This window comes from Fringilla coelebs (assembly GCF_963513975.1).
Source record: "Fringilla coelebs genome assembly, chromosome: 13".
NCBI classification, from domain to species: Eukaryota; Metazoa; Chordata; class Aves; order Passeriformes; family Fringillidae; genus Fringilla; species Fringilla coelebs.
This window is the reverse complement of record NC_140039.1, coordinates 18,952,916-18,977,717: the sequence shown is the minus strand read 5'-3', so window position 1 is coordinate 18,977,717 and position 24,802 is coordinate 18,952,916. Positions and strand designations below refer to the sequence as shown.

General features: G+C 41.5%; 1 protein-coding gene across 1 annotated transcript in view; it reads left to right on the top strand.

Moving 5' to 3' along the window:
* SHQ1 (SHQ1, H/ACA ribonucleoprotein assembly factor) overlaps nucleotides 1-24,541 on the top strand; it is a 37,975-nt gene extending 13,434 nt beyond the window's left edge. Inside the window, exons 10-12 of the mRNA XM_084214233.1 lie at nucleotides 1,093-1,216; nucleotides 3,916-4,036; nucleotides 23,508-24,541. Of these exons, the coding sequence (XP_084070359.1) occupies nucleotides 1,093-1,216; nucleotides 3,916-4,036; nucleotides 23,508-24,156 (894 nt within the window). The 3' untranslated portion in view covers nucleotides 24,157-24,541. The remainder of the gene's footprint in view (nucleotides 1-1,092; nucleotides 1,217-3,915; nucleotides 4,037-23,507) is intronic.
* Nucleotides 24,542-24,802: the final 261 nt, after the last annotated feature.

Genomic DNA, 24,802 nt, shown 5'->3' with positions numbered 1-24,802 from the left:
TTTTTTCCTTACCCACATCCTAGCATAGTGAAGGAGTTTTCTGCATGTGCTTACCCTATGATAGAGCAGTTCTTGTACAGCCTGTGCCAACAGTGTATTTCACACCTAGAAAACTCACAGTCCTTGCACCAAACTCTGAATAGCTATCTCTGTTAGACCAACCATTAGGGCTGGGAGTTTTCATCATTCTGTACAAAAAAGAATGCCTCAGCTCTAGTTTGTTTGAGCTGACTTTCATTTTGCTGGCTATGACATGTACACACCTTAGCCTCTAAATATTCAATCACAAGCCATAAATGATTTAAATGCTTGCTGGTGATCCATTAAAATGAACAATGGGTGGAGGTAGTCACAGAATGCAAAGAAGTGCTGGCTGTCAGCAAAGTGCTTTTATTAATTTTAATAGATTGAGAGTTCAAGATGTAATAGGTATTTTTTAAAATTCATTAATAAAGGGAGCATTTTGTCTTGGAAAGTGAAAGCTGGAAGGGAAATCACTTTTAAGAAAGTCTTTAATAACTCCTTAATGCCTCTGGTCTGAGTAAATTAGAGGTGTTCCTCACTCAGGAAGGAGGACAATGAACTGTTCTCCCCAGGCAGGTATATTTATCCCTGTCTTGAATATCTAGAATTTTCATGAAAAGCAGAGTCATGTATCATTTTTAAAGATCTTACATGTACACATGTATTTGGTTAATATCATATGGATTTAATTTTCCTTTATTCTTAAAAGGCTTTTTATAGCTTCTCCTTAATATATGTAATAATGTGGGACAGATGTAATTCATCGCTTTAATCTAAAGGATGGCAAAGTCTTGACTGAGATGTTTTATTCCCGTGTTCTCTCTGTTTTTTTTTAATCCCAAACCACTAAAATGTACAGGACTTCTGTTATCTTGCCATGCAAACTCAGTGTGCAGTGTCTTGTTTCTATTTAACATGTACATTTCCATATCTATTCAAATACAGATTTTTAGAGGCATAATAAATCAAAATGTGCTTTTTTCCCCCCCTATTCTGCTTTGGCTTTTTTCCATAAAGGAAAACAAACAAGCATACAGACTAATTCAGATTTTTCACTGATGCACACAGAGTTTCTTCAGCATCCATGATGTACTGGTATCTTTTGGAAGAAGAGTGCTCTGCTATCCCCTGTACAGGCATTTTGAGCTGGTGACACGTGCCTTCAATGACACAGTCATGATTCTGCAGCTGGGTGAGTCTTTAGGGCTGGAAGTTGTACAAACCATCTTTTTACCTTGGCTTGTTAAAGTTACCTGCAACTTCTCTATTTAGCATGAGTTACTTCTTTGAGAAAAGCATTAGATTTATTTTTTGGACAGAAGGATCATGAGAAGCAGTGCTTCAGTGGTTTATTTTAAATGCTTGTGAGTTGCAGGATTAAAAACCCACACAAATGGCAATATTAATCTTTACTACTGCCAAAAACTGTTGCTGATTGAAAATCCCATTGACATTATAACAGTCAGGGAGTGAAGTTTTAAAGGGAAGATGGATGCTGTCCCTCCTCACTTATCTGCACTGCCTTATGTTGCTGTTCATAAGTGTGAAAAAGAAAATTCTGATAACAAAACTGCAGTGATGCAGTGCTGACAGCCTTTTTCTAGGGAGGATATAGTACATGAGAGGTAAGAAATTTGCTTTCATTTAATGTCACAACAGAAAATAGCATTGCAGTGAACATTCAGTGATCCAGTGAGATATTGCCTGACTGGGTAAGTTACTACCAGGATATTTTAATTTGAAAGTTTGTAGAGTTCTTTCCTTGTGTCTTAGAATACTGTTCCATTAAAAAGAGAAAATAACTGCAAAGTTCAGTTTGTCTTTAGATGAATGCACCTTCTTGAAAATATGGAAAAGCACATAGAAGTCTGTGGGGAAAAAGAATGTAAAATAGAGATATATGACTTAAACTTTCCTTCCAAATACACAGGATGAAAGCTGGTAGAATTTCATGGTGGTGTAAAATCAGATTATCATATCAAATGGCACATGTAGAGCTGGGGTCAAATTTTATCCTCATTTTGAAATAGTCTGTGAGGAGAGGACTGGATTTCTGAGTCTGTAAAATTCAGGTTTCAGGCTGCTGTCTGTCATCTCTCAGCAAGGAGCTCCAGAAGGATCCAGTCACCTGCAGACACCTTCTCTGACTTTCCTGTTACAAACATTGGAAGCTTTTTTATTTGTGCTTTTAAACGCAACCAGTGGGGTTTTTTTGAATAATCAGGAAGTAGCATCTGCACATAAAAGGCAGTTTATTTATTGATCACTATAATGCAGAGCTGTAACTATGCAAAAACTGTTAAATATCATGGGCCCATGTTCTGAAAGCAGACATTTGATAGTTTGCCTGATGCAGGATTCCCTGTTTCAAGTCTGGCAAGATTTACAGCCTCTCATTAGAGACCCATCAAGCTACTGTAATCCAAAACTTTGAATTTATGAAGAAAGACATTTTTAGTTGGGAATTAGTGTAACATTCACTGATGTACATTGTTACTTGGCAGATGAGTAACAGGAGTGGATGTTGGAAATGGTTTGGGCTGACAGCTTGACAGCTGGAACCTGAAAAAAATCAGCAAAATTTTAATTCCACACATCATTTCTTTGTAAAAGAGCACACTTCTTTTTAGTCAAAATAGTGATGTTTGACAAGCATTGATGGGGATAGAATTTAAAAGTTATTAGTTATATTTGGGGGTTTAGGTTTGCTTTGCTGACTTGGTTTCTAAAACCAGTGGGTTTTTTCTGTTCTGTTTGCCATGGCTATTTGCTCTCTCCATTTCCTCTTCCTTATTGCCATCTTCCTCGCCCTTAACTTTCACTCTCTGGCTGTATCTTTTTCCAGTATGGAATTACTTACAAATAAGCAAACAAATTTTGTGCTTGAACAGCAGGGGGAGTTCTGATCTTTTTTGTTTCTTTTTTTTTTTTCCCCTCTCCTCTAAATCTGTAAAATGTAATTTCATCCCTGTTCAGGTTTCATAGCCTAGGAGGAGCCAGCCTCTTGGGAGAGGGTTATTAGATTCCATTTGCAGTGGTGGCTGTTTTCATTTGAATGTGGGGTTTTTTTTTTCCCCACCATTAAACGGTGAAAATAATTTTTAAGTGTTCCAGCAATTAACCCTTTAGCAACTGTCATCAGAAAACTAAGGGGAGAGATTCCAGCTAATTGGAATGTTGCATAGGAAGGAAAAGTCAAACTGACAACAGAAAGTGTTCTGGTTGTGGACTGAGACACCTTTTTACTCTTTCACTGTATTTATTGACTGTGTGTCCAATAGCTCCTTCCTGAACCTGAAGTGAGTTTTTTCTTTCATTTTGCCAAACTATTCTGTGACTAGTAGAAGTCAGGAAAGTTCTCCCTAATTCCAGGCCCTGGTCTGCTGGTAGGAAATCCTCACATTGCCTCTCACAGTTCCATGTGCTTTGGCCCTGCTGTGGGCTGTGTGTTCCCAGCACTGGTGATTGTGCACAAAGGGAAAAATGCTCCTCTTAACCGAGATGATGGGCCATAACTTCATGTTATTTGTGAGCTACTTTTTAGCTTAGTTTGTTTCTTTTTAAATACAGTGCCCTGCCTGTCTGTGCTGCAGTTTGGAGCAGGGGAGGAGCTGGGGGAAGGGGCTGCTTCAGCTGTGGAGAATTACACGCATGGCTGGGCCTGCAGGCTCTGCTCCTGCAGAGATTCCTGCTGAATCCAGGGGCTCCCCATCCCCAGGGATGTGGATGCTGGAGGACACAGTTACAGGGCTGCTGTTCCCAGCCTGGGAATCAAACCCCAGTTTCCAGGGAGGTTGTGGATGCTGTGGTTATTAAACCCGCAGGTGGGAGAGGATAAAGATGATCTGCTATGATTTCTTGTGAGTCACAAAACCAAAAATCTGCTTCCAGGGAAAGCTGCAGTGTTGAAGTGTCTGCTGGACATTCACAAGATTTTTATGGAGAGTGACCCTGCTTACATCCTTAATGATCTCTTCATTACAGACTATTGCATCTGGATCCAGAAAGTCAAGTAAGTTCTTCAGTAGTTCCTGGTGTGAGAATGTTTTTAGCATACTTCATCTGTGAACAAATATCAGTAAAATAAATTGTCTCCTATGTGTGGGAATGTGACCAGTTTTTTTATTTAGTAACTCTGTCTGTCCAGCAGCTCTTGGTAGAGAAGCAAAGACATTCAGTGCATTTTTTTAAATACGGGGACACAACTGGTGAAGGGAGGGAGGAACTGGATTCTAAATAAAAATGTGAATTTTCATTAATATGTTAATAGGGGTTTTGGGGCAAAAACAGCTTCTGGGGAAGAATTCTCATTCTATTGTGATCTTTCCTATGAAGAGAAATGTTTATGTAGCACTTACATAACTTCAGGATAAAGGTTGGAAGGAGCTTCCAGTTCAAAACTGACAGCACATGCAAAGCATTCCCAGCTGCATGCAGCATTGATTTATGGGCTGTAGCAGTTGCACCAATTGATTATTAACACCAGAACAAGTGTCATAAATCCCCATGTGCTCTGTGCTCCTGCCTCTGCAGCTTTCCCTGGCACTGTGGGAAGCTTTGGCTTCCACTACTTGAGAGGAAAGAGGGACTTTGCCACCTCCAGACAAAACCCCTGCACTTCTGTGTCTCACCTGTGTTCATTTATTGGACTCAGCATGGCTTATTCCCAGAGTTTTGGGTAGTTTGCAGCCAGACTGGTTGGAATACCAGCATGTTTTAATGGCTTAAAACCAAAAGTACCAGTAGGAAAACAGTGGGAAGTGGATTAAATGATTAAAGCAAGCTGCATGTTCAAATCTTACTAAGCTTTATATTGTTCTTGTCAGATTTACTGTTTTTCATACAGTTTTTGTATTATTTTTCCTTCCTTTTTATATTTTCACAGCCTTCTCTGAAAGCTACAAAAGGTGTGAGTTGGAACAGGCATGACTAATACACACACAAAAAATATCATTGTCTTATCTGTTAATACAGCAATGCAGACTCCTAAACCAGTGGCTAAAATAGTCTTTGTATTTAACAGGAGACTCTGGGGGATAAAATATCTGAAGTGCACAAGACAGTGAAGGGGATATAGAGGGAATTTGGTAATAATTGTGATTAGAAGGGGGAATGAGGCAGAATTGAGGCAGCCTGCACAGGCTGTAATGTTTAGGTGTGACCTTAGCAGTACTTCTTGGAGAATTAAAGACCCTGAGTTCATTCATAGCTGTTCATGATGGTTTGTAGATGCTGATTGTTATTCCGTGTGCTTTCAGTGACTCTGTTCCTATAGGTAACAATATATAAAGTACTTTGAAACAACTACAGATGTTTCCAAACATTTTGATGCATCAATCCCGCTGAATTCCTGAAACAGCCAGTTCATTTTACACTGTCAAATTTGAAGAGGCCTTTTTCAACCACACCTGAAATGTGTGGGAAATTCACCAGGTACGGAGAAATTCAGGTTGAAGTTGAGTAGAAAAAGTGCAGTAAATAAAGGAGAAAGTTATTTCATGGGTCTTTCACAAAGAAATGAGTCATTAAGCAGTAATACCTCTGCTGCCCATATCAATGAATATAATGACTAGCAAGTCAGTCATAAACCCAGTTTCTTTAAATCCAGCCCAGGAAAATGCACAGTAGCTATAAGTGACTGATAGATTAACACATTTCCTCCCAGACTCTCACATTATGTCCCAGTTAAGCAGAACTGACAGCTGCTGGAAAGAGGGCAATTAAGCTATCTTATTGTCAGAGTGACATGGCACAATGGCTGTCTGTCATTAGGAGAGCAAGGGAGAGAGAGAGAGGAGCTGCAGAACCCAGTCCTATTTTTAGGCCTGAATCAGGACAGCATTTAAGCATATGCTGCAGTTATTGCTGTGCAGTTCAGCAGTGTTTGAAGTTCAGCAAGTGCAAAAGGAATGGGAACACTTGGTTTTGTTCCTTTATGTTGAAGGGAGCAGCTCAGCTCACTTGTCACTCAGGACATACCTTGACAGGGTGGTGATTTGTCTGTTCAAGGCAAGGGGTCCCAGCTCACCAAGGTGAGGCACCTGGAGAGGAGGGTGGTGCATCTTCCCTTTCAGGGATGAAGGTTGTGACATCCCTCTTGGAATTCCCTCTGAAGCACTGGCACAGCTGTGGCTGTCCCTAGATCCCTGGAAGTGTCCAAGGCCAGGTTGGATGGGGCTTGGAGCACCCTGGGACAGTGGAAGGTGTCCCTGCCCATGGCAGGGAGGTGGATTGAGGAGAGCTTTGAGTTTCTTTCCCACCCCAATCATTCTGTGATTCTATAATTGCTGTTGTGGTGGAAGAGTTTTGGGAGGGGAAGGTGTTTATAGATGTTACTGTGGTGGTCTTTTGGTGTTAAAGTTATTTCCATCTCCAGTCAGTCTGGATACTTCCCCTGTTTTGTTTCTTAACTATTATTTTCTCCATCAGGCTTTATTAACTTCCTTTGTCTCCATTTCCTCTTGTCCTTTTGTGGCTGAGGATAATCTCAAAATCCATGGAAGGTTTTCCTTTTCTTCTCCTCTTTCCCTGTAAGCAACAAACTCCTGGTGGAGGTGGGGGTCTGTGTTTACACAGTTAGAACAGACTGTAGGTTCTTTTTAGTGAAGAATCTGGGCACTTCGAAACCAGCTGGAAACAAGCTCATCAGCTCACCTGTGTTGGCACAGATCTCTGGGTTTAGGAAGAAAGTTTGGCGCAGGCAAAACCATAATGGGTATATCCAGTGAAAAAGAGCACTCAGTCCCATTCCAGATGAAGAGAAACACCCCTGGTAGGTACTAGCTTTTAAGTATGCCATGTGGAAACAAAATCCTTAGAGCCAGCAGAGTGTCAATAGCTCATTACAGATTTGGTTTGAGATCATAGTTTGGCTGTGGGAATAAATGAATGAATAAGTGAATGTGTCACTGGGCTGGCAAAAGCTGATTTATTTTAAGCACAGTGTATCTGGAATTGGAAATTATGAAGATGCTGAATAAAGCACACACAGGTGGCTAATAGTCAGCTGGGGATGGGGAGTACAAACTGGGTGTGGAATTATAAGGATTTTTTGTTTAGGGTTTTCTTTATTTCCATAAAAATTACTTTATTCAGGTGCCTGTTACTAAGAGAAAAGTAGATTCCAAAATGTCTTAGACAATGGAAGATATTAGCAAGTGTAGCTAAAATGTCATCTTTCTGCTTGCAGTCTTAAAGACAGTTTCACCTGCTTTGTAGGTTCCTAGTATTTCCCTTCAAGCTGCTTGTGAAGTGACTATTAATGATTCCATCCATTGTGTAAGGTGGCATGTAAATCCTTTTAAGTGTTGTTAGGTTTTGAAGAAAGGGAGCATGTTGCTCAGCCAAACTCATCAGAAAAGAGGGAAAAGTAAATGTTAACCTGGCTAACAAAAGCTTGACAAAGACCTATGAAGGCAGCTTGTGGTAAATCTCAGCAGGTGGTGTCAACATTTCTGTTGAAAAGCCAGATGCAGCCAGATGGAAAATTGCATCTTTAACCCCTGAGGTCATAATGACATGTCATCACTTCATTTGATCCCCCTGCTAAGTGAGCTTATCATCCACCCTGCTGTCACTTCTGTTATTGCTTTCATTTCCATAATAAAATTAAATTTAATTTGCCTGGTTTGCATGCTTTTGTTCTTCAGGTCCGAGCTTTTACAAGCCACTCTGATACATATGGCAGCCTCTCCCAGGTGAAATTAGAACTGAATTTTTGTTCTAAGTCTGAGGTTTTCTCCATCTTTCATACCTTCCTTGAAGCAGAAGGGAATGAAGGAGAGGAGAAGGGTTTTTGTGGAAACCACTGGTTGGTTGATGGCTTCAATTTGGGCAGCTGGGACCAGGGCAGTCCAGGTGTGCATTTACTGCAGGAGAGCTTTTTCTCCCTTCTGTCAGGAGTCTGTGTCCTTTAGAGAAGTCAGAATAGTTTACCCACTGTCTCTTGCTGTGCTGAGGTTCCTTTGTGTGGGCTGATGTCTTTCTCCAGTGTTTTGTGTTCCCCTTTGTGCCAGGCTCTATTCACATGGGGTTTTTTGGCTGCTGTTGTACATATGTGCCTGCTGGCCATGACATGGGTGGGAGGCTGAACAGCTTCCTCGAGTCCTTGGCAGTACAGGCCGTTCTGCACCCCTGCTCAAGGGAACAGCTCCAGCCCATGGCAATTTAAAGTATTTTTACCTAATATTTACATGCATATTTAGCTTTAAACGTGTACCAGTTTAACATTTGTAAATGTGTATTATCTGTGTTCCTAAATTGAAGGTGAAGCTGTGAGTGTTCCTGGCAGTTTTCCAGGGTTTAGTGCTCTCAGTACAGAAGCACAAAATGGTTTGGATTGGAAGGGGCTGTGAAGATCATCCAGTTCCAGCCCTTTGCCATGGGCAGGGAGACTTCCACAAGACCAGGTTACTCATCCATCCAGCCTGCATGTTCTACAGTTGTTTTTTCCTCACAGTTTCATAGGTATGACATGTACAAGAGAATGTTTGATCACATGTATGTTTTTCTACTTTCTAACTTAGCATAAGATTATGAAGATCATTGTTTCTGTTGTATTTTGTAGTAGCTTCAGCACGTGCAGTGAGGGAGAGCTGTGAGCTGAGGCAGCTGAGCTGTTAAATTGCCTTGCTGTGTTCTATGGAAGTGTATCTGCAACTTGCTTTGTTATCCTTAACAAATACGTGCTCTGCACCCTGAGACAAATGTGATGGTGCTAATTTTGGTGACTGTAGGTGTACCATGCCAGTTTGAGCATGGAGTCCTTGATTTAAAGTGAAAACCAGGATTCCTTGTGGCATTTTTACAGTCTCTGTAGAAGCTGCTGTCTTCATTGGTACAAACTAATTTAAAATCAGATATTCCTGAGCATGTCATATTTGCTTCTCCTGGTTTGCAGGTGAGACAGCCCCTGAAAGGTGGGTTGGCCTCGTAGGTCTGTTTTCCTTTTCATCTCTTCCTTACAATGGAAGCCTTGTCCTTGTTACACTGTAATTACCCAGTCTGAAGCCAGCAGGGAGTTGCTGCTTGATGTGTAGGATGTGAATTTCTCCTAAATAAATGTAGGATTAATTACATTCACAGCATGTCATGGAGGTGATGAGATCGACTGTGATTGTTCAGGCCCCCTTTTCTTTTCCCCAGGTTTTCTGAATCCCTTATTTAATCAATACAGTGTAATGCTGCCCTGATGCTGCAAAGGCATGAAGGAGTCCAGGACTTTGGGAGAAAAAAAAGATTCGTAAGATACAGGATTTTTACTGCCTGCCTCACATCAGATCCTAAAGTGCACAAGGGAGTAAAGAACTCAAATTTAAGTATTGTAGTTTCAGTCCATTGCATTGGCTTTATCTTAGGCTTTTGCTAGATTTGGGAAAATATTTTGTAACATATAAACATGCTTAAGCTTCTGCAGTCAAATATGATCTTTCAGTGAATGTAAATAGAATTTTAACATAAATTACAATGGCATGTTGAAATAATTTGTGGAATTGATCATATATCTGCCAACTGAAGAAATTTGATTTGGTTATTATTTGCTAAAATCTGGAAAACTTTGAAAAATGTTTGAAAGTGTGTAGAAAAGATCTTGATTGTGCCAATTTTGCAGCTGTTTCTTCTTGGCATTTTTGTTTTCTTCAATGTTTTGGGGTTTTGAAAAGCTCAGAACACTTGAAAAGACACATGCCAGGCTTTTAAAAGTCTTTTGTTACTTGCTTTTTTTCTGCTTGTAGGGTTGATATTCATGAATTAATAGAATGGTTTGGGCTGGAAGGGACCTTAAAGGTCATCCCATTCCATCCCTGCCATGGCAGGGACACCTCCCACTGTCCCAGGGTGCTCCAAGCCCTGTCCAGCCTGGCCTTGGGCACTTCAGGGATCCAGGGGCAGCCCCAGCTGTTGTGGGCACCCTGTGCTGGGGCCTCACCACCCTCCCAGGGAAGAATTTCTTCCTAATACCCCATCTAAACCTGCCTATACTCATGAAGTCCTATTTCACCTTTATGACACTTCCATGTTCCTTGGAAGTGTTTAATTGTAACCTTTGAAACTCAGGACTACTAAATGGGGAGTAAATGGAGTTTTTCTTGTAGTGTCAGCACCTCTGCTGTGAAAATACTGAGTTCAGATAGGAGAATTCAGGAACAAAACTGTCCTAAAAGGTTTTCAAATGGTGCACTGCTAATGTTAGTTTATTAAATTTTTGATTTGTGAGGGGGGAAAGAGGGAATGTGTTAACACATTATAAGAATGAATTGGTGCTTTAAAGCATTCTCAAATGTTAGAGAAATATGCTAATTTTCAGCTGTTAACCTCCTGGATCCAGCAGCCCTGATTCCAAAAGAACAAAGACATAAGCAGTAATATATTCTGGATGAAAATCCTGCCTCTTGGCTCTGTGGGATTAATCTGATTTGTACAGCACATTTAAAGCACTTCATCCAGTTGAGGCATGAGGGAAAACGCCCCTCGTGGTGTTGTGTTACAGGGTCACGGGCAGCTGTTCCTGCTCTGCCTGGCTTGGGCTTCACCTTCACCTTCCTTGCTGCCCATGGCAGCCTTGGTTTAGTGGAGGCTGCAGTAGTTTCAGGTTTGATGAAAACTCCAGTTTGCAGAGTGTGTGGTGCAGAGAAAAGCCAAATGGCTTTCATGGTGCTGCTTTGAAAGCAGCTTTGCCATTAGCATGTGTTTTTAGCTTAAGTTCTGCCGTAGCCTGTTGTGTTCACTTATCAGGTAGTGTAACAGCCCCATCACAAAACCCCTTAACTTCATCTCTTTTGATCTGTTTTGTAGGGAGAGGATTATATTTTTGACTGTAGCTTTTTAACGATAATGTCATTGTGGGATGCACTGAAGCCACTTAATTCTCTTCCCCTACTCCCTGCAAAACAAAAACCCTCCTATTTTGAAGATTTTTAATTTGAAGGCTATTCTTTCCGTTGCTGTTCTGCTTTGGTAAGAGCCATGCAGGTACAAGGACAAACCCCAAAAGCTTGGTGCTGCTCGTGGTCACACCTGGAACACGGTGAGGCAGCTGGGGCTGCACCCTGACTGCCCTGCGAGCACTTGCTGCAGGAGCTCAGGACTACAATCCCCAATTACTGGAGCTCAGGACTACAATCCCCAATTATTGTAATTCCTTCTTAGCAGGTTTTACAAGCTGGCATTTCTGCTGCTGGCAGGCAGTTCAGTGTGCAGCACTGCTTGGAGTACTCGTGCTGTGCTGGGTTTGCTTCCCATTCACTTCCTTGGTGGCCTGGAGTGCTGAATTAACTTTGAGCTGTCCCAGCTGCTCTTACCAATAATGAGTGGCTGCTTCAGATGGTCTTTGAGATTAATTTAATGCATATTTAAAAATCTGTAAGAAAGTACATAATGTGTCCTGTTAGATTTTTTTTTTTTTTGGTGGCATTAAATATTATTTATTTATTTAAAGGTGTGAAACGAATTGCCCAGGCTGCTCCAGACTGGCCATAAGTGCTTATTTGAACAATGTGCATTTTAATACAAGCAAGTCTAAAATGACACACTCAGTAAAAGCTTGCAGAACACAGTTATGGATTGGAGAATAAAAGACAGTTGAGGGCACCAGCTTCAGAAAAATAGGTTGGGTCATGCTTCAGAACAGTTTGAACCTGAGCAGGTGAGAGGGTGAGTGCACTTCAGCTGAAGAAGCCGAGTAGTATCACTTAGAAGAAGGAAGTGGCATGACCTTAAAATGCATCATTTGTAAGACTGTGTTAAAACACTGATTCTAGTGCTTGTTCTAAAAGATGTTGAAAAATTGAGAGGATTAGGGGGGAAAATACTTCATGAATGTAAATGTCTGAGTGACCTGTGTTATTCCAAGACATCAAATAAATCAGGAGTGCATTGGTAAGAAAATTAAAGGTTGATTAGGACTTGTCTACAAGTATGATGGGAGAGAGATTTCAGGTTTTAGCCATTGAGTTGTATTAAAAAAATAAATCGTACAGTCTATTTGAACAGGAAAAAATCAGACAGCAATAAATTTTCACATTTTCCTAGTGAAAAGTAATTGAGTTGACTCATTCTTCCTGTGTTGTTGGGTAATTCTGTACAGTCTCCCTTGTTTCTATCAAAATTGCACAGCTCAGATAAACACCTTTTGGTTCAAACCTGAGTTCTGGGTGTGATGCAGGAAGTATTGGAGATTCTGAGCTGTTTTATTATGCTGCTAAAACAGGACATGCTGTCATTTTCCTTAAAGCTTAGGTAGGACTTTACCAGTTCATCAGAGAGTACATTGACTGTTGGTAGAACCCCCAAATTTGTTTATTTTCATTCCAAGTCATCTGCTCTTACACCTTAGATCCCAGTTCTTGGATTTAAGAAGAGTAACTAATAATTTGCAGGCACATTCTGTGTGTCTCCCCTTCCAGTGTTTTGATGCATGTTTTTAATACAATTTCTGTTTGTTTGCTGCCAGTGCTTCTCCTTAGGACCTGCATCTTGTTTAACGCCTGAGCTGTCACTTCAGGTGTCTGTAAAGCAGGAGGTGCACACAGAGCACTTGTAAATAACAATACCCAACGAACACAGTGCACTGACCTGAGAGCCTCAAGGCAAAACACTGCCCTGAGGGCTCACAAAGGTGATAGGCAGGTGTGTATTATACCAGAAATTCCCTCTCATGTATGTTTTAGCAAGCCCTGTAAAACATGGATTTTTAACAAGGGATTTAATCTCTCCTTCCAGCTGCTAGCTGCAGTTTCCTTTGATGTTTTTGCTCTCCTGCCCTCTGTTGTTTTTTCCTATTTATTCCATCACTTTTCTATAGCTCAGCTTCCTTCAGGCTGTGTCTGAATGCACCTTGCTGTGGGCAGAGAAGGCAAAGAAGAAAGCCATTTTTTTCTCCCCTCAGGCTACTGCTTTGATTTTCCAAAGTTGTTGGGAGGCAGTTCCTGTGTGCCTGCAGAAGGGTCAGTGATCTGTGTCTGTTCAGGCAGCACAGCTCAGCTGAGTGGATTTCTGGTTTGATGAGGGGAAGGATGAGCTCGTGCAGTCACTGCCTTTCTGAGCAGGTGGAATGTGCAGCTCTGGTCCGAGGGGGAAGCTGAGCTCCAGGCTGGGAACATTTTCCTGCTTTGTTTGCAACTTGCACAGCAGCTAGCTTAATAATAATCATTATTCCTATGAGGCATGATTGTGGAATCATGGAGCAGTTTGGGTTGGGAGGGACCTTTACAGGTGTCCAGTCCAGCCCTCCTGCAGTGAGCTGGGACATCTTCAGCTCAGTCAGGCTGCTCCAAGCCCTGCCAACCTGGCTTTGAATATTTCCAGGGATGGGGCAGCCACAGCTTCTCTGGGCAGCCTTTTCCAGTGTTTTATCACCTTCATTGTTAAAAACTGTTCTTATATCTAACGTAAGTGGACCGTGCTGCAGTTTCAAGCCATCCCCCTTGTTCTGTGGTGCCCCAGAGCAGCTGGGAGCTGTGGAGATGTGGGAGGAGCTGGGAGCAGGCTGTTCAGGCCCTTGCAAAAATCTGCTTTCCTGCCAGCAGTTTGCAAGATGCTCAGGTTTGGTGTCTTTTCCTTTTCAGGCTGGGTTGGGGATTGACTGAGAGTGAGGGGGCTGCAGGTGAAGTTTTCCCTTCAGGTGTTCTGGGTGTCGGTCGCAGCGATGGAGCAGTGGAAGAGTTAAACGCTGATCAGCCCCACTGTGTTGTTTGGTGGATAAATTCCATTGTGAAGGGGTAGGATCATGTTGGAGTAATGTTTGTAATTGTGCCTTTAAGCCTGTTCCCTGCCATTATTGTTATTTTTGTAATACAGGACTTTGCTAGCATTATCCTGAGACTAAAATTCACATTTTCTGTCCTGCTGTGTGAGTACCTTTCATTCCCATACTGTAACCCAAATTGTCTGATTTGCAGCATGAGAAGAGCTTTCTCCTAGATCACCAGCAGTGATGGTGAGGACCAAATTCTAGGTAATGGCAGCAAAGAAACTTGAGGGAAATGGGGCTAATACAGAGCAGTTCAGTGTTCCAATTCTGTAACATGGCCAATATTACTATCATTTTATAAGATCTCTCTGCATCTGTTTTGTGGCGAGTTATCTATTCATCTTTCATTATTTGTGTTTATCATATATGACTTTGGAAGCTGTGCCATTATTAGATGTTTGGACTGGCTGCAACTTACTGGAGCTGTTTTGGCAACAGAGCTCCCTTAAACTATTCTTAAAACATATAAATACTCTTCAGTTTCTTTTTATAGTCTAATATTAATTTCAAGTCTGTTTTCTCTTACGAATATTTTCATAATATCATCTACATAAGTAAGCTGTACTTGATTTCTTTTATAATCCATTATCTGTTTGGTTTCAACTTATCAAAAAGACCAAGTAATGAAAGTAAGATGTTATATTGGAAAGCTTCATCTTTTTTTTAAATATTTATAAATGTGAAGTTCAGCTCATGCAGTATTTAGATTCATTATGAAAGAAGCACTGTGGAATTTCAGAATAAATAAAGGGGGGAAAGTCACTTGAAACATTCAGACTTATTAACATAAAAGAAGTCACTTAAATTGAAACGCTGGTGCTGTTTTCTATTTGATTTATGGTTAACAAACTGTAATACTTTAAGCTATGTAGATAGCAGTTCATGTTTACAAGACTGCCAGTTGGATTGCAGTGTAAGTACATCACTCTCTTGGTTTCAGAATCCATGTAATGCCCTTTGAAAGCCAGAATTCCAAGATTAAAGCATTTTATGTTCCCCTTGAGCCTGCTGGATTCTCCCCATCAGCCGTTGTTTATGGGGCAGGGCTGTGTTTTGTCACCTGCACAGAAGGGGGGTTTCTCTCTGCCCAGAGTTGTCTCCTGGTGCTGCATTTCAGCTTTTCTGCTCCTCTCCAGTTGAAGTGGAGGCTTTTTCCAGACTTTTTTGAACCCAGCACTGATTTTTCCTGTTTGCAATGAAGATTTGCTGTGCAGGGAGCTCTTTTCCAGTCTCTGCTTTGTCTTTTATCTGTGAGGAAAAGAGGAAAAAAGACTTTATAAACTTCCCAGCCCAAGCCTTGTGCTCTTGTCACTTCCCCACATCCTTTGACACCTCCACCAGGCACGAGGTGTATCCACAGCTGGAATTAGCATGGATCAGCTGGCTTGGTGGGTGCCTGCCCTGGCCTCCTACAATAGCTGTGTCCTGCCAGCCTTGTCCCAGGAGGCTCATTATTCATCCCTCTGCTTATTTTCATGAAATATGTAGGAATTCAAAGATCTTTAAATTCTAGTTGCTCTTAAATTTGATGAAGTTGCCTGCTGTTTCCAGGAGTTATTACAAAGGAAATGATTAACAGTCAGTATAGACATGGACAGTGCAACTGTGCAAAGCTGGGTTATTTAGGCTAAAAATCAGAGTCCATCATCTTGAGAGACAGAAAGCAAGAATTCCTACCTGCAGTTGCACGAAAGATCTTGCACAGACTGAGCACTTATTTTTTTGAGTACTGACTTGAAGTTTAGGAATTAAGTAGTCTTTGATGTGCTGGGGAGGTGGTTTGTTTCTTTCCTATGAAAACAGTGATTAATCCAGGATTAATTCCTGTGAACAAGTGTTGTGCTTTTGCTGTTGTGTTTACACTCATCTGTCTTTTGTTGCAGATAAGGTAGAAGATTAGTTAAAGTTTAGGTCAATTTTTACCTAAGTTCTGAAGAAAATGATCCTGTTTTTCCTTTACTAACATTCTTCCATTATCTTCTGTACTCATTGATCAGAGCTAATGAGATTTTAATGGAGTTATTTATGGCTTCTCCCTCTTACTATAAAAGTGTATAATAAACGGAGCACATGAAACTGTTGGATGGTGCTGTTTGTTTTTATCTCTGTTAATTCTACCTCTTCTGTGATTCTTTCACATCTCCTAAGGCAGGTAGGGTATGATGAGCTAACCAGCTAATAAAGGCTGGAAAGAAATTTAGTAGATGTTATTTATTCATCTTTCTGATGATTTTAAAGTATTTTCTGTGCTCTTCTGACTGAGCCTTTTGCTGCCATGGAAGGGTTCAGGTGCCTGTATGTATTTTTCAGTTCATACCTTAAACTTCATGGTAGTGTTGTGCTTTAAATTTTAACCTGATAGGAATAGTTGTGCTTCCAGATCTGGATTAAATAAAATCTGTGCACAGATTGCCCAGACTTGTGGGGAATTGGGATAAAAGCCTGTAGTAAGGTACTTAGCAGTAAAAACTGTGTAAAGTTAGTTGTTGTCATGGTCTGTAATACAGCAGTGTGCATGACAGGCAAAGTGGGTGGCACTATTAATACTTACCAAGATTATTTTCTGCTCTGAATTTCCTTCAGAACTTCCTTTGGAGTATTTTTGTTCCCTGATCCTGAACTTGCTTTTTCAAAGCTAATTCACTATGATTGGAGGTCACTGACTAGTGTATAATTGAAGCACTCATTATAAATAACCTTGAAAGTGAAATAATAAATGGTGAAATATGTGAGATGCTATAAAACACACTCTAAAAGGTGTAATTGAGCCTTAGTCTCTTGTCTCTGGGCAGATTCTGAGGCTCAAGTTCTTTTGTAACCCATGACTTTTTAAAGAGTGGTTTGGGCAAATGGATGGTGCCTTTAGTGTGATGAGTTTCTTATTATTGCACCTAAATGTCCATTTGTAAGGATTCTTCTCCTGAACTGGAGGGGTTTTGTGATCTAACCCCATTGTTGGACCATTTATGCAATTTTGTGCCTGTTGACTCAAGCTGTTTCTGCATTAATGAATTCTGCTTTAGTATTCAGTGCCATCATCATTATTGCTCCTGTGTCTTACCAGTCAGGCCTGATCAAACCTAGACTCTTTCATGTCTTGAATATTTTATTGAAATCAAATTGTCTGTCAATTCTGTATCATAAGAATTCAATCTTTTTTTTTTTTTCTTTCAAGATGCATGAAGTGCACACTAGGTGTGGAGGGATGTTTCTCATTGTTAGTTGCCTAGCTGAAGGAATTGTACTACTTTTGGGCTAAACCCTTGAAGTTTTAAGTTCTGCTACAGCCATTTTTTGATGTGCCTTTCCTCTGCTTGATCCTCCACCCCTGGCTCTCAGATTATGCTGATCAGTGACCACGGTGATCTCAGTTACCAGCTTCAAGCTTCCCCCAAAGATCACCAGTTTGGTTGCTCCAGTAGCTGTTTGAGACTAGACAGAAGCTGTGTCTGAATTTTAGAGCAAAGCACAATTTATTTTCTTCTTCCTGGACTAGCTGGGTGTTTTGCCAGCTGTGTCATTCTGGTATGAGCTCACTTTCTTATCTTCTGCTTCTGTGTTTGGCTGTAACTTGTTGTGCCTTCTGCTCTGAGAGGACTTGAGCTGTAGACTTACTGCCATAGGGATGTGAATGTACATCAGGATCCTGACAGGGTTCCATGGGGAGCTCATCTGGCATTATCTGGAGACTGGAACAATGGCTCTTCATACCCCTGCTGTGTGGGCAGATAAGGCTTGGGCTGGAAGATGGTGATGGATGGAATCCAGCAAGAGCCACTGTGAGCAGGGGAAAATGAGACCATCTGAAGGGTGTGGAGAGCTTGTCCCTTTGCAGGTGCCCTTTTGTTCACTAGTGACAGACCCTGCAGAAACACGAGTCATGTCCTATTGCAGCCTCTCCTCAACCAGTCTTGGTGGCAAGGCAGAAAATTTCATTTTTTGTTATAGTTTAACTGACATTTCAATGTCTCGCAGATAGTAAATTTGCACACTCTCTGTATCTGAACTGCTGAGGCTCTGGGATAATATCTGGTGATGTCTGAGATAATATTAACTCTAGAATTGTCTTAATACTTGCAGTGCCTCTGGCTAAATGAATAATTGTGGGAAATTGTAAGCAGTGCTGCCAGGTATGTAATTTGGAACACATTTAAAGTGGGATACTGGTCTGGTTGTATTGCTTGATATCTGTTTTATCAAAGAAAGAGGCTGTCTGTTAAACTTTCTCTGCTAAGTCTGAGTTTTGCCAGGCCTCGTGGAGAAAGGTGGTGTAAATATAGCCTGATGCTTTCTCTTTAAACTTGGTAACTCCTTGTGTGTTAAAGATATAAAATTAAGGCTCTTGTGATGCAGCAGACAGGAAGCCTTTTGCTTAATGCAGCAGCTTTACTATGAGATGGATCCTGTGTGTCCAGAGCTCCTGCTGAGTGGAGATAAGTTAAATAACAGCCCTTTCTGTATGTGTCAGCCCTGCAGAGTGGCACAGCAGGCTGCTGGTTGGTGTTTGAATGTTTGAATGCATCCTGAGGAGCTGCAGGGCCGGACGCAGCCCCGCTCGTTCCGCAGGCACGTCTGTGCTTGACACGGCTCTGCTGCCTCTGAGACTTGTTTATCTTGCCTGCAAGGCTTAAAGATAATTAATGTAAGTGCTTCACACTCTAAAACAGGGCTTGGCAGCCCTGCCAGCATGGAGCACTGATTCCCACTGGAACACTGAGTGGGCCCTAAGCACATGTGAGCAAGATCACTTTTAGATCATTCCAAGATCAGTTGGGTCCCATTCAAGCACCAGGCTGGCCAGCAGAGCTGCTGTCAGTGTTTGTGACACTGAGGGTCCTGTGCTTGGTTCCTGTCCTGCTGTGCTGGGGCAGGAGCAGCTCGATGTGCCCTGGCAGCTCTGAGCTGTCACTTGGCTGGGATGAGCCAGGGGAGATACCAGGGAGACTAGGCTGGGTTGTGCCATGTCTTACACCTTGTTTACACTGAGTACTTCAGAACAGGGGATGTTTGTGTGCATCTGTGAATGCAAAGCCAAATTGATGAGCCAGTAGAAATAATCCTTCTATTGTTTACAAAAACAAAAGCAAGCTGGAGCTTGTGCCTGTGCAGGAAAAGTCACTTTCCATTCCACAGCAGGATGTTACTGACTGCAGCTTTGGGAGGCTGTGCTGCCAGTGTGCATCCTTCATAGAGCCATGGGAGGGTTTGGGTTGGAATGGATCTTAAAGATCAGCCAGTTTCAACCAGGGACACCTTACACTGTCCCAGGGTGCTCCAAGCCCTGTCCACCCTGGCCTTGGCCATTGCCAGGGATCCGGGGCAGCCACAGCTGCTCTGGGCAGTGACATTCACTCCATGTTTGCAAATAATCTGTAATTCCCCTGCCATGATTGAGTATGCAGTACCACCATCACTCAGAATGAGGAGCAGATTGCTGATTTTTATATTTTCAAGTTCTCCTTGAGTTATTGGGTCTTTTTTAACATAACTGCTAAAACAAGAGTTCTGCATGTAAGGGAAGTACCAGGCAGATGGAAAGGTCTGACCTATTAACACTCTTTCTTTGAACCTTTTTCCTTACATAGTGCTGGCTGATGGACATAATATACAGAAGCATAATTTTTTTTTTCCTTCATCATGTGGGAAAAATGAGAGGATTGTGTGGCTGGATGTACCCTCTCCTCCCTCCAAGTCCTGCATTTGTTTTTTACTGTCAGTGACTGGGTTGATTTTTGTCTTCCAGCTTATGTGAAAGCTTTCTTGAAAACAATCAAATCCCTGATGTCTGTCTGCAGTGAGACTTCTTCCTCACAGCTCTATGTTCTGGAGATAACAGCTGTCTTGACTCCTCAGATCCTGTGCTCCCTGTACTCCCTGGAACAGAAAGCAGAACTGGAGCTTGTAGGAGTTTGGCTTTACCTGGAGTTGTGTCCTGCTCTGCTCCCACCCTGCTTGTCACTCGTGTCCCAGTCCTGCAGTCAGTGCCATCACCAGCTCTTCTCTTCCTGCTGCCACAGGTGGCTTTTGCTGTAAACCTCTAATGATCTTCCTTTCCTGTTGCCATAATCCTCTTTTTATTTTTCTCTGAGTTCTATCCATCTCCCTTTATTTGCTAAATCTCCTTTGATTCTTTGTTCTTTTCAGCCCAGTTTCACTCCTTTATAATCTAAGATCTGTAGAACAAGATTTTTTTTCTTCTTCTAGCACCTGAAGAAACTCTCCTGTGCCTAGAAAAGGATTACTGTAGTTCTGTCTTGGAATTTTAATTCCAGACTATATGGACAAGCCCCGAGATGCTTCTCTTATCTGTTCCTCAAAGCTATGCATTAAACAAAACATGCATCTGATCAGTTTAACCTGTAATTAAACATTTTCCTTAAGCAACTGACATTGTGATAACTAATAATTATCATGTGTAGCACCTTTAAAACCTATTATGCATGTTTATGTAAGAACACTATTACCATAATAATAAGATATCATTACCACAAATGTGCATACTGAATGAGCATGTCTTAAAGTAATCATGGATTCCATTAATCATACTTGAAAAATTAAAGTATTTGCTGTCTAATCTCTCAAACACTACTCAAAAGGTTTTGGAAGCAGCAGGACCTGTTTACTGCAGGTCTCTCATACACAAAATCTCATTTCTGGTGTCTCATTTTTCTTTTCCTGAACTGTTGCTTGTCTTTCACCCGGGGAAACCATCAGTTCAGAGGCCCGCTGTCTCCCTTTGAAAGCATCTCCATGCTGATTTTTATTCTGTTTGCCTTGTTTTTTGTCCAGGGAGTGCTGCCACCTTTTCTTAAAGCTGATGTGAAATGCACTCCTGAAACTTGGTTCTCCTTCAAATTAGATAATTGCCTTAAAGGAGATGAACTGATGGCTAATTGTAATTCTCTTAGTCCCCTTGCACAGGGACAGAAAAGAAACAACCCCATTCTTCAAGTGTTCTTTGTTGGGTTTTTTTTAAATACAAGATTGCAGAGTTGGGGAACAGAGTTTTTTGGGTTTATGTATTAAATTGTGAAGGGTGACAGTTTTGAGTTTGTTTCCTATTTAAAAGTTGAGCTCTGTAGATTCGGATAGAGACTGGATGAGAAGAGTGAAAGTTGGGAAGAAACATTTGACCTACTTAGAAAACTGAAATGAGACCTTTTGTAGTCAAGAGTATTTGGGCTTGGAAGGGACCTTTAAAGGCCATCTAGTCCAACCCCCTGCAGTGAGCAGGGACAGCAAATACCTGGTGTGGCCAAGAGTTAGAAAACCAACTTAATTGCTTTAGGGAGATCATTCCTTTATCTGTCAGCAGGACCACTTTGAATTTAGTAGCAGAATGTGTGTTGAGTCAAGCAAGTTCATCACTTGTGTTTTCTTGCTTAACACTTGGCATTAGGTGACCTGGTCACAGCAAAGTATTTATTAATGCCAAAAAAGCACATTATGTCATACAACTCTTTAATACCTGGTGCAGTTCTGGGATATATTTCTGTATCTTAATATATAAACTGCATTATAAGAAAATAGTGAAGTCGGGAGAGAGGATTTTAAGGACTGAGAATCTGGACCAGGGGAAATAGGCATGAAAAGGTAGAAAAAATAGGAAAAAGCAAAAAAACCCCATATAGAAATACAGAATAGAATTATAGAATATACATATAGAAATTGACAGATACAATGGAGGTGTGAGGAGAAACAGGATTTTGAAAATTGCTTTTCTGTCATAGTGGCAGCAGTGAAGCAGGGCTGAGACAGGCAGTGGGAACTGGGGGAAATTGTTGTGGCAGAGGGTGTGTGGTGAGTTGCACATGGTGTCAGTGGAATGAAAGGGAGCCACGTGAAATGGGACAAACCAGGGTTCTGTGGCAGCCTCTGGAGCTCCTGTGGCTGGGGACAGGCAGGAACAGGGGAGGAAAAGGAATTGAACCTCCATGGTCTGAGCAGCTCTCACAGGGGAAGGGAGACGTGCACAGACAGTTAGAAGGAAGGAAAGAGGCTGTTGGAAAAGCAAAGCAAAATGCTTTCTGAAAGGGATATAAGCTCCTGTGACCTGGGGTATTAATCAGCTTCTCCCCAGTGTGCTCAGCAGGCAGATTTCCCTGCAGCCACTTGTTCTGCTCCCACCTACCTGCAAGGCTCCATGAACCTCTCAATGCATCACTTGGCTTCTCTTCCTTTCTCTTTTCTGATGGAGCAGGGAGAATGCTTGCTTTGTTCCCAATTAAGTTGGCAATTTCTCAAATCCCCCATAACTTTTCAAGAAAAATGCAAGTCCTTGACAAATAAATGGAAATAAGTTGCTAGAAAGAAAGCATTAATACATTTTTAAAATTTGGTGCCCCTTTTTTTTTTATTAGAGGCTGGTAGAATCATGTTGCATTTAATTCTTAGCTTTAGATTTTAAAATTCTAGAAATAGAAATTGTTTTCTGTTGCTTTACTTCTGGGAAAATTATTTCACAGTTTACTGGTCAGTGGGTTGAACTAAGGAAGTCCAGTGTGTTTTATTCCAAGTTTTTAAAGCATTTAAATGTTGCCCTGTCTGTAAGACGTGTAAGAAGCTCTACTGAATTTCCCTTCCCCCACTTAAAAATGCAATTCCTTTAGGAGCAAAAAAAAAAAAGTGGAAGCATCTATGTTATACTGAGTAATTATGCCCCCTGGGAAATAGAATATAAAGATCTTTAAAATCATTCAAGTGAGAGAACAAGCACTTTAACTTTTGCCTTGCAGGAGCTGTGTATTACATCCCCAGCTCCTTGCTCCCGTGTCAGTGTGTCGTGCCTTGCAGGTTCACAGCCCTGGCAGAGGAAATGAAACCCAGTCAGTTACTGCAGGATTTATAGCAGACCTGCTGCTGCAGGAAGTGGTGAAAAGCTGATTGATAGTCTGAGGCAAAACTCCACAACAAGAAACAGGATGTATGTTGGGTTTTTATGCCCGTTTTCCCCTCTGCCCTCACCCCCCTCCATTTCAAGGCGCTCTCTTAATTTCAGTCTCTGTTTATAAATCCATGGTGCCCTTTCCAGGTAAAGCACGTGCTGGCTTCCAGCACTCGAGGAAATGGATGGGGCTGCACCCGAGATTTGAAGCCAATGTGGTGTGCCTGCTTTATTAGGGGCATTTATCTGAATGGTCCTGGTACTCCTGCTGAATTCTATTTCAGCTGAATTCCAAGGGAAGGGTGAAGTACATCTGCAGCCAGAGTTATTGAACATCTCCTGTGATCGTGGGTGAGCAGGCTGGGTGGGAGAGGAGGAGCCTGGATCACTAATCAGAATGTTCTCCTGGTTCATATGCATTTCACAGATGTCTCTGGGAGGGTAGGAAACCAAAATGATTCTGCTGCACATAAACTTCATGCAGCCAGCCCTGTGCTGCAGAGTGGGCTGCTAAAGACAGCAAACCTGAAAAGGTTTGTTCTGATACCTTTCCTCCCTCACTGTGCACTGCTGAAGCATTCCACAGCAGGATCTTTCAGGAAGGTATCCTCAAAGCCTTTCAACGGGATATTGTCTAACCTTGTGGGAAAAGCTACCCTAATTAATTGTAATTATGCATCCTTGTGATTGTTTTTTCTCCTGTAACATCCACTTTTACAATCAGGGTTGCAGAAGAAAATTGTTTGCATACCAAGCAAATGGAAGAAATGTTTAAGGTTGGTGTTCTCGTTATCAAATGGGAAAGTTCTGCTTGTCAGGTTCAATAACATATCTTGTTCTTTGTTAAAGGTCAAAAAAGTTGGCTGCACTCTGTGAGTCCTTGCAGAAAACCACGCTCAGCAAGTCCCACATGGGGCTGGAGCTGGAAGAGCTGGAAGCAGCAGCAGTGCTGGTACAGGAGGAAGAGAAGGCGTTAAAAGCTGCTGGCACAGTTTCCAAGCAACAGCTGCTTTGCTCCGAGTCGGAGACAAGTGACTCTGAAGAATCCAGCAGCACTTCATCATCTGAGACAGAAGGCTCTGATTCAGATGAGCAGGAGTCCTCGACCAGTGAAGATGGGGAAATAAATTCTTTCCAAGGCACGCTGCAGGAGGAGAGGACAGCTCCACTTATTGACTGTAATGGATTGAGGCAGGGCACAGACACTTTGGCGATGGAGGTCGGGGATGGAAAATCAAAGGTTTCCTTGCAATCTACGACTCCTCCTGGAAAACTGATAGAAGAATTAGAAATGCAAATCCAGTCTGCAATGAGACTTTCAGAGCAGCCTGAAGGATTGGCTACTGCAGGCTGCATTTCACAGGAACAAGAAGAAAACCCTGTACCCGAGCCTGACAGATTTTCGGAAGATGCTGCTGGGAAGGGAAATTTCTTGGAGGTGTCTCCCAAGCCAAACCCGTTGCTTTTTCTCTGCAGCACTAATGAAGATGAAGACTAAAGGACTGTGCAGGAGCACAGTGTGACCCACGAGGTCACAGCTTGTTCTAGAATGAGCTGTCCCAAGGCTGTCCTGTGCTGCACAAAAATGTTTTTCTTTTTTTGTTGGAGGCCAAGACTGCTTTGAAAATAATTGATAGGACTGTGTGATACTCTCAGAGCTAACTTTTATTTTTGTCCAGTTCAACAGTCTAATATTTGATGAGACAATGTATAATTTCAATAAACTTGTAGAAACTGTTTTCATTAAGCTTATTCAGTGATAGAATGATGTCCTAATCAAATACAACTGAAATGACTCATTTTAATTTTCCCTAGCTGTTGGGATTTATTTGAAAAATATCTTCATTATGTTTGGATAAACTTGTTTATGACATTGTACTGTTATTTTAAAATGCTTCATAGTAAACCATTTCAAATAATGGTTATAAGTTTAAAAGTTCAAATAGTGATGGCAAATGATTTTGAAATATATAGATTCTGTATTTTTTGTACAAAATAAAGGAAATTTCTATGCCATCAATACAAGATCCAATGGTTCTGTCTTTTATGTGTATGAGATAGAAGTTTATATTTCTGCAGTTCTTCCTACGTTCTTTCAGCAGTTTTGTCATGTGTTCATTCTTTTATGCTGTTTTTGAGCAGTT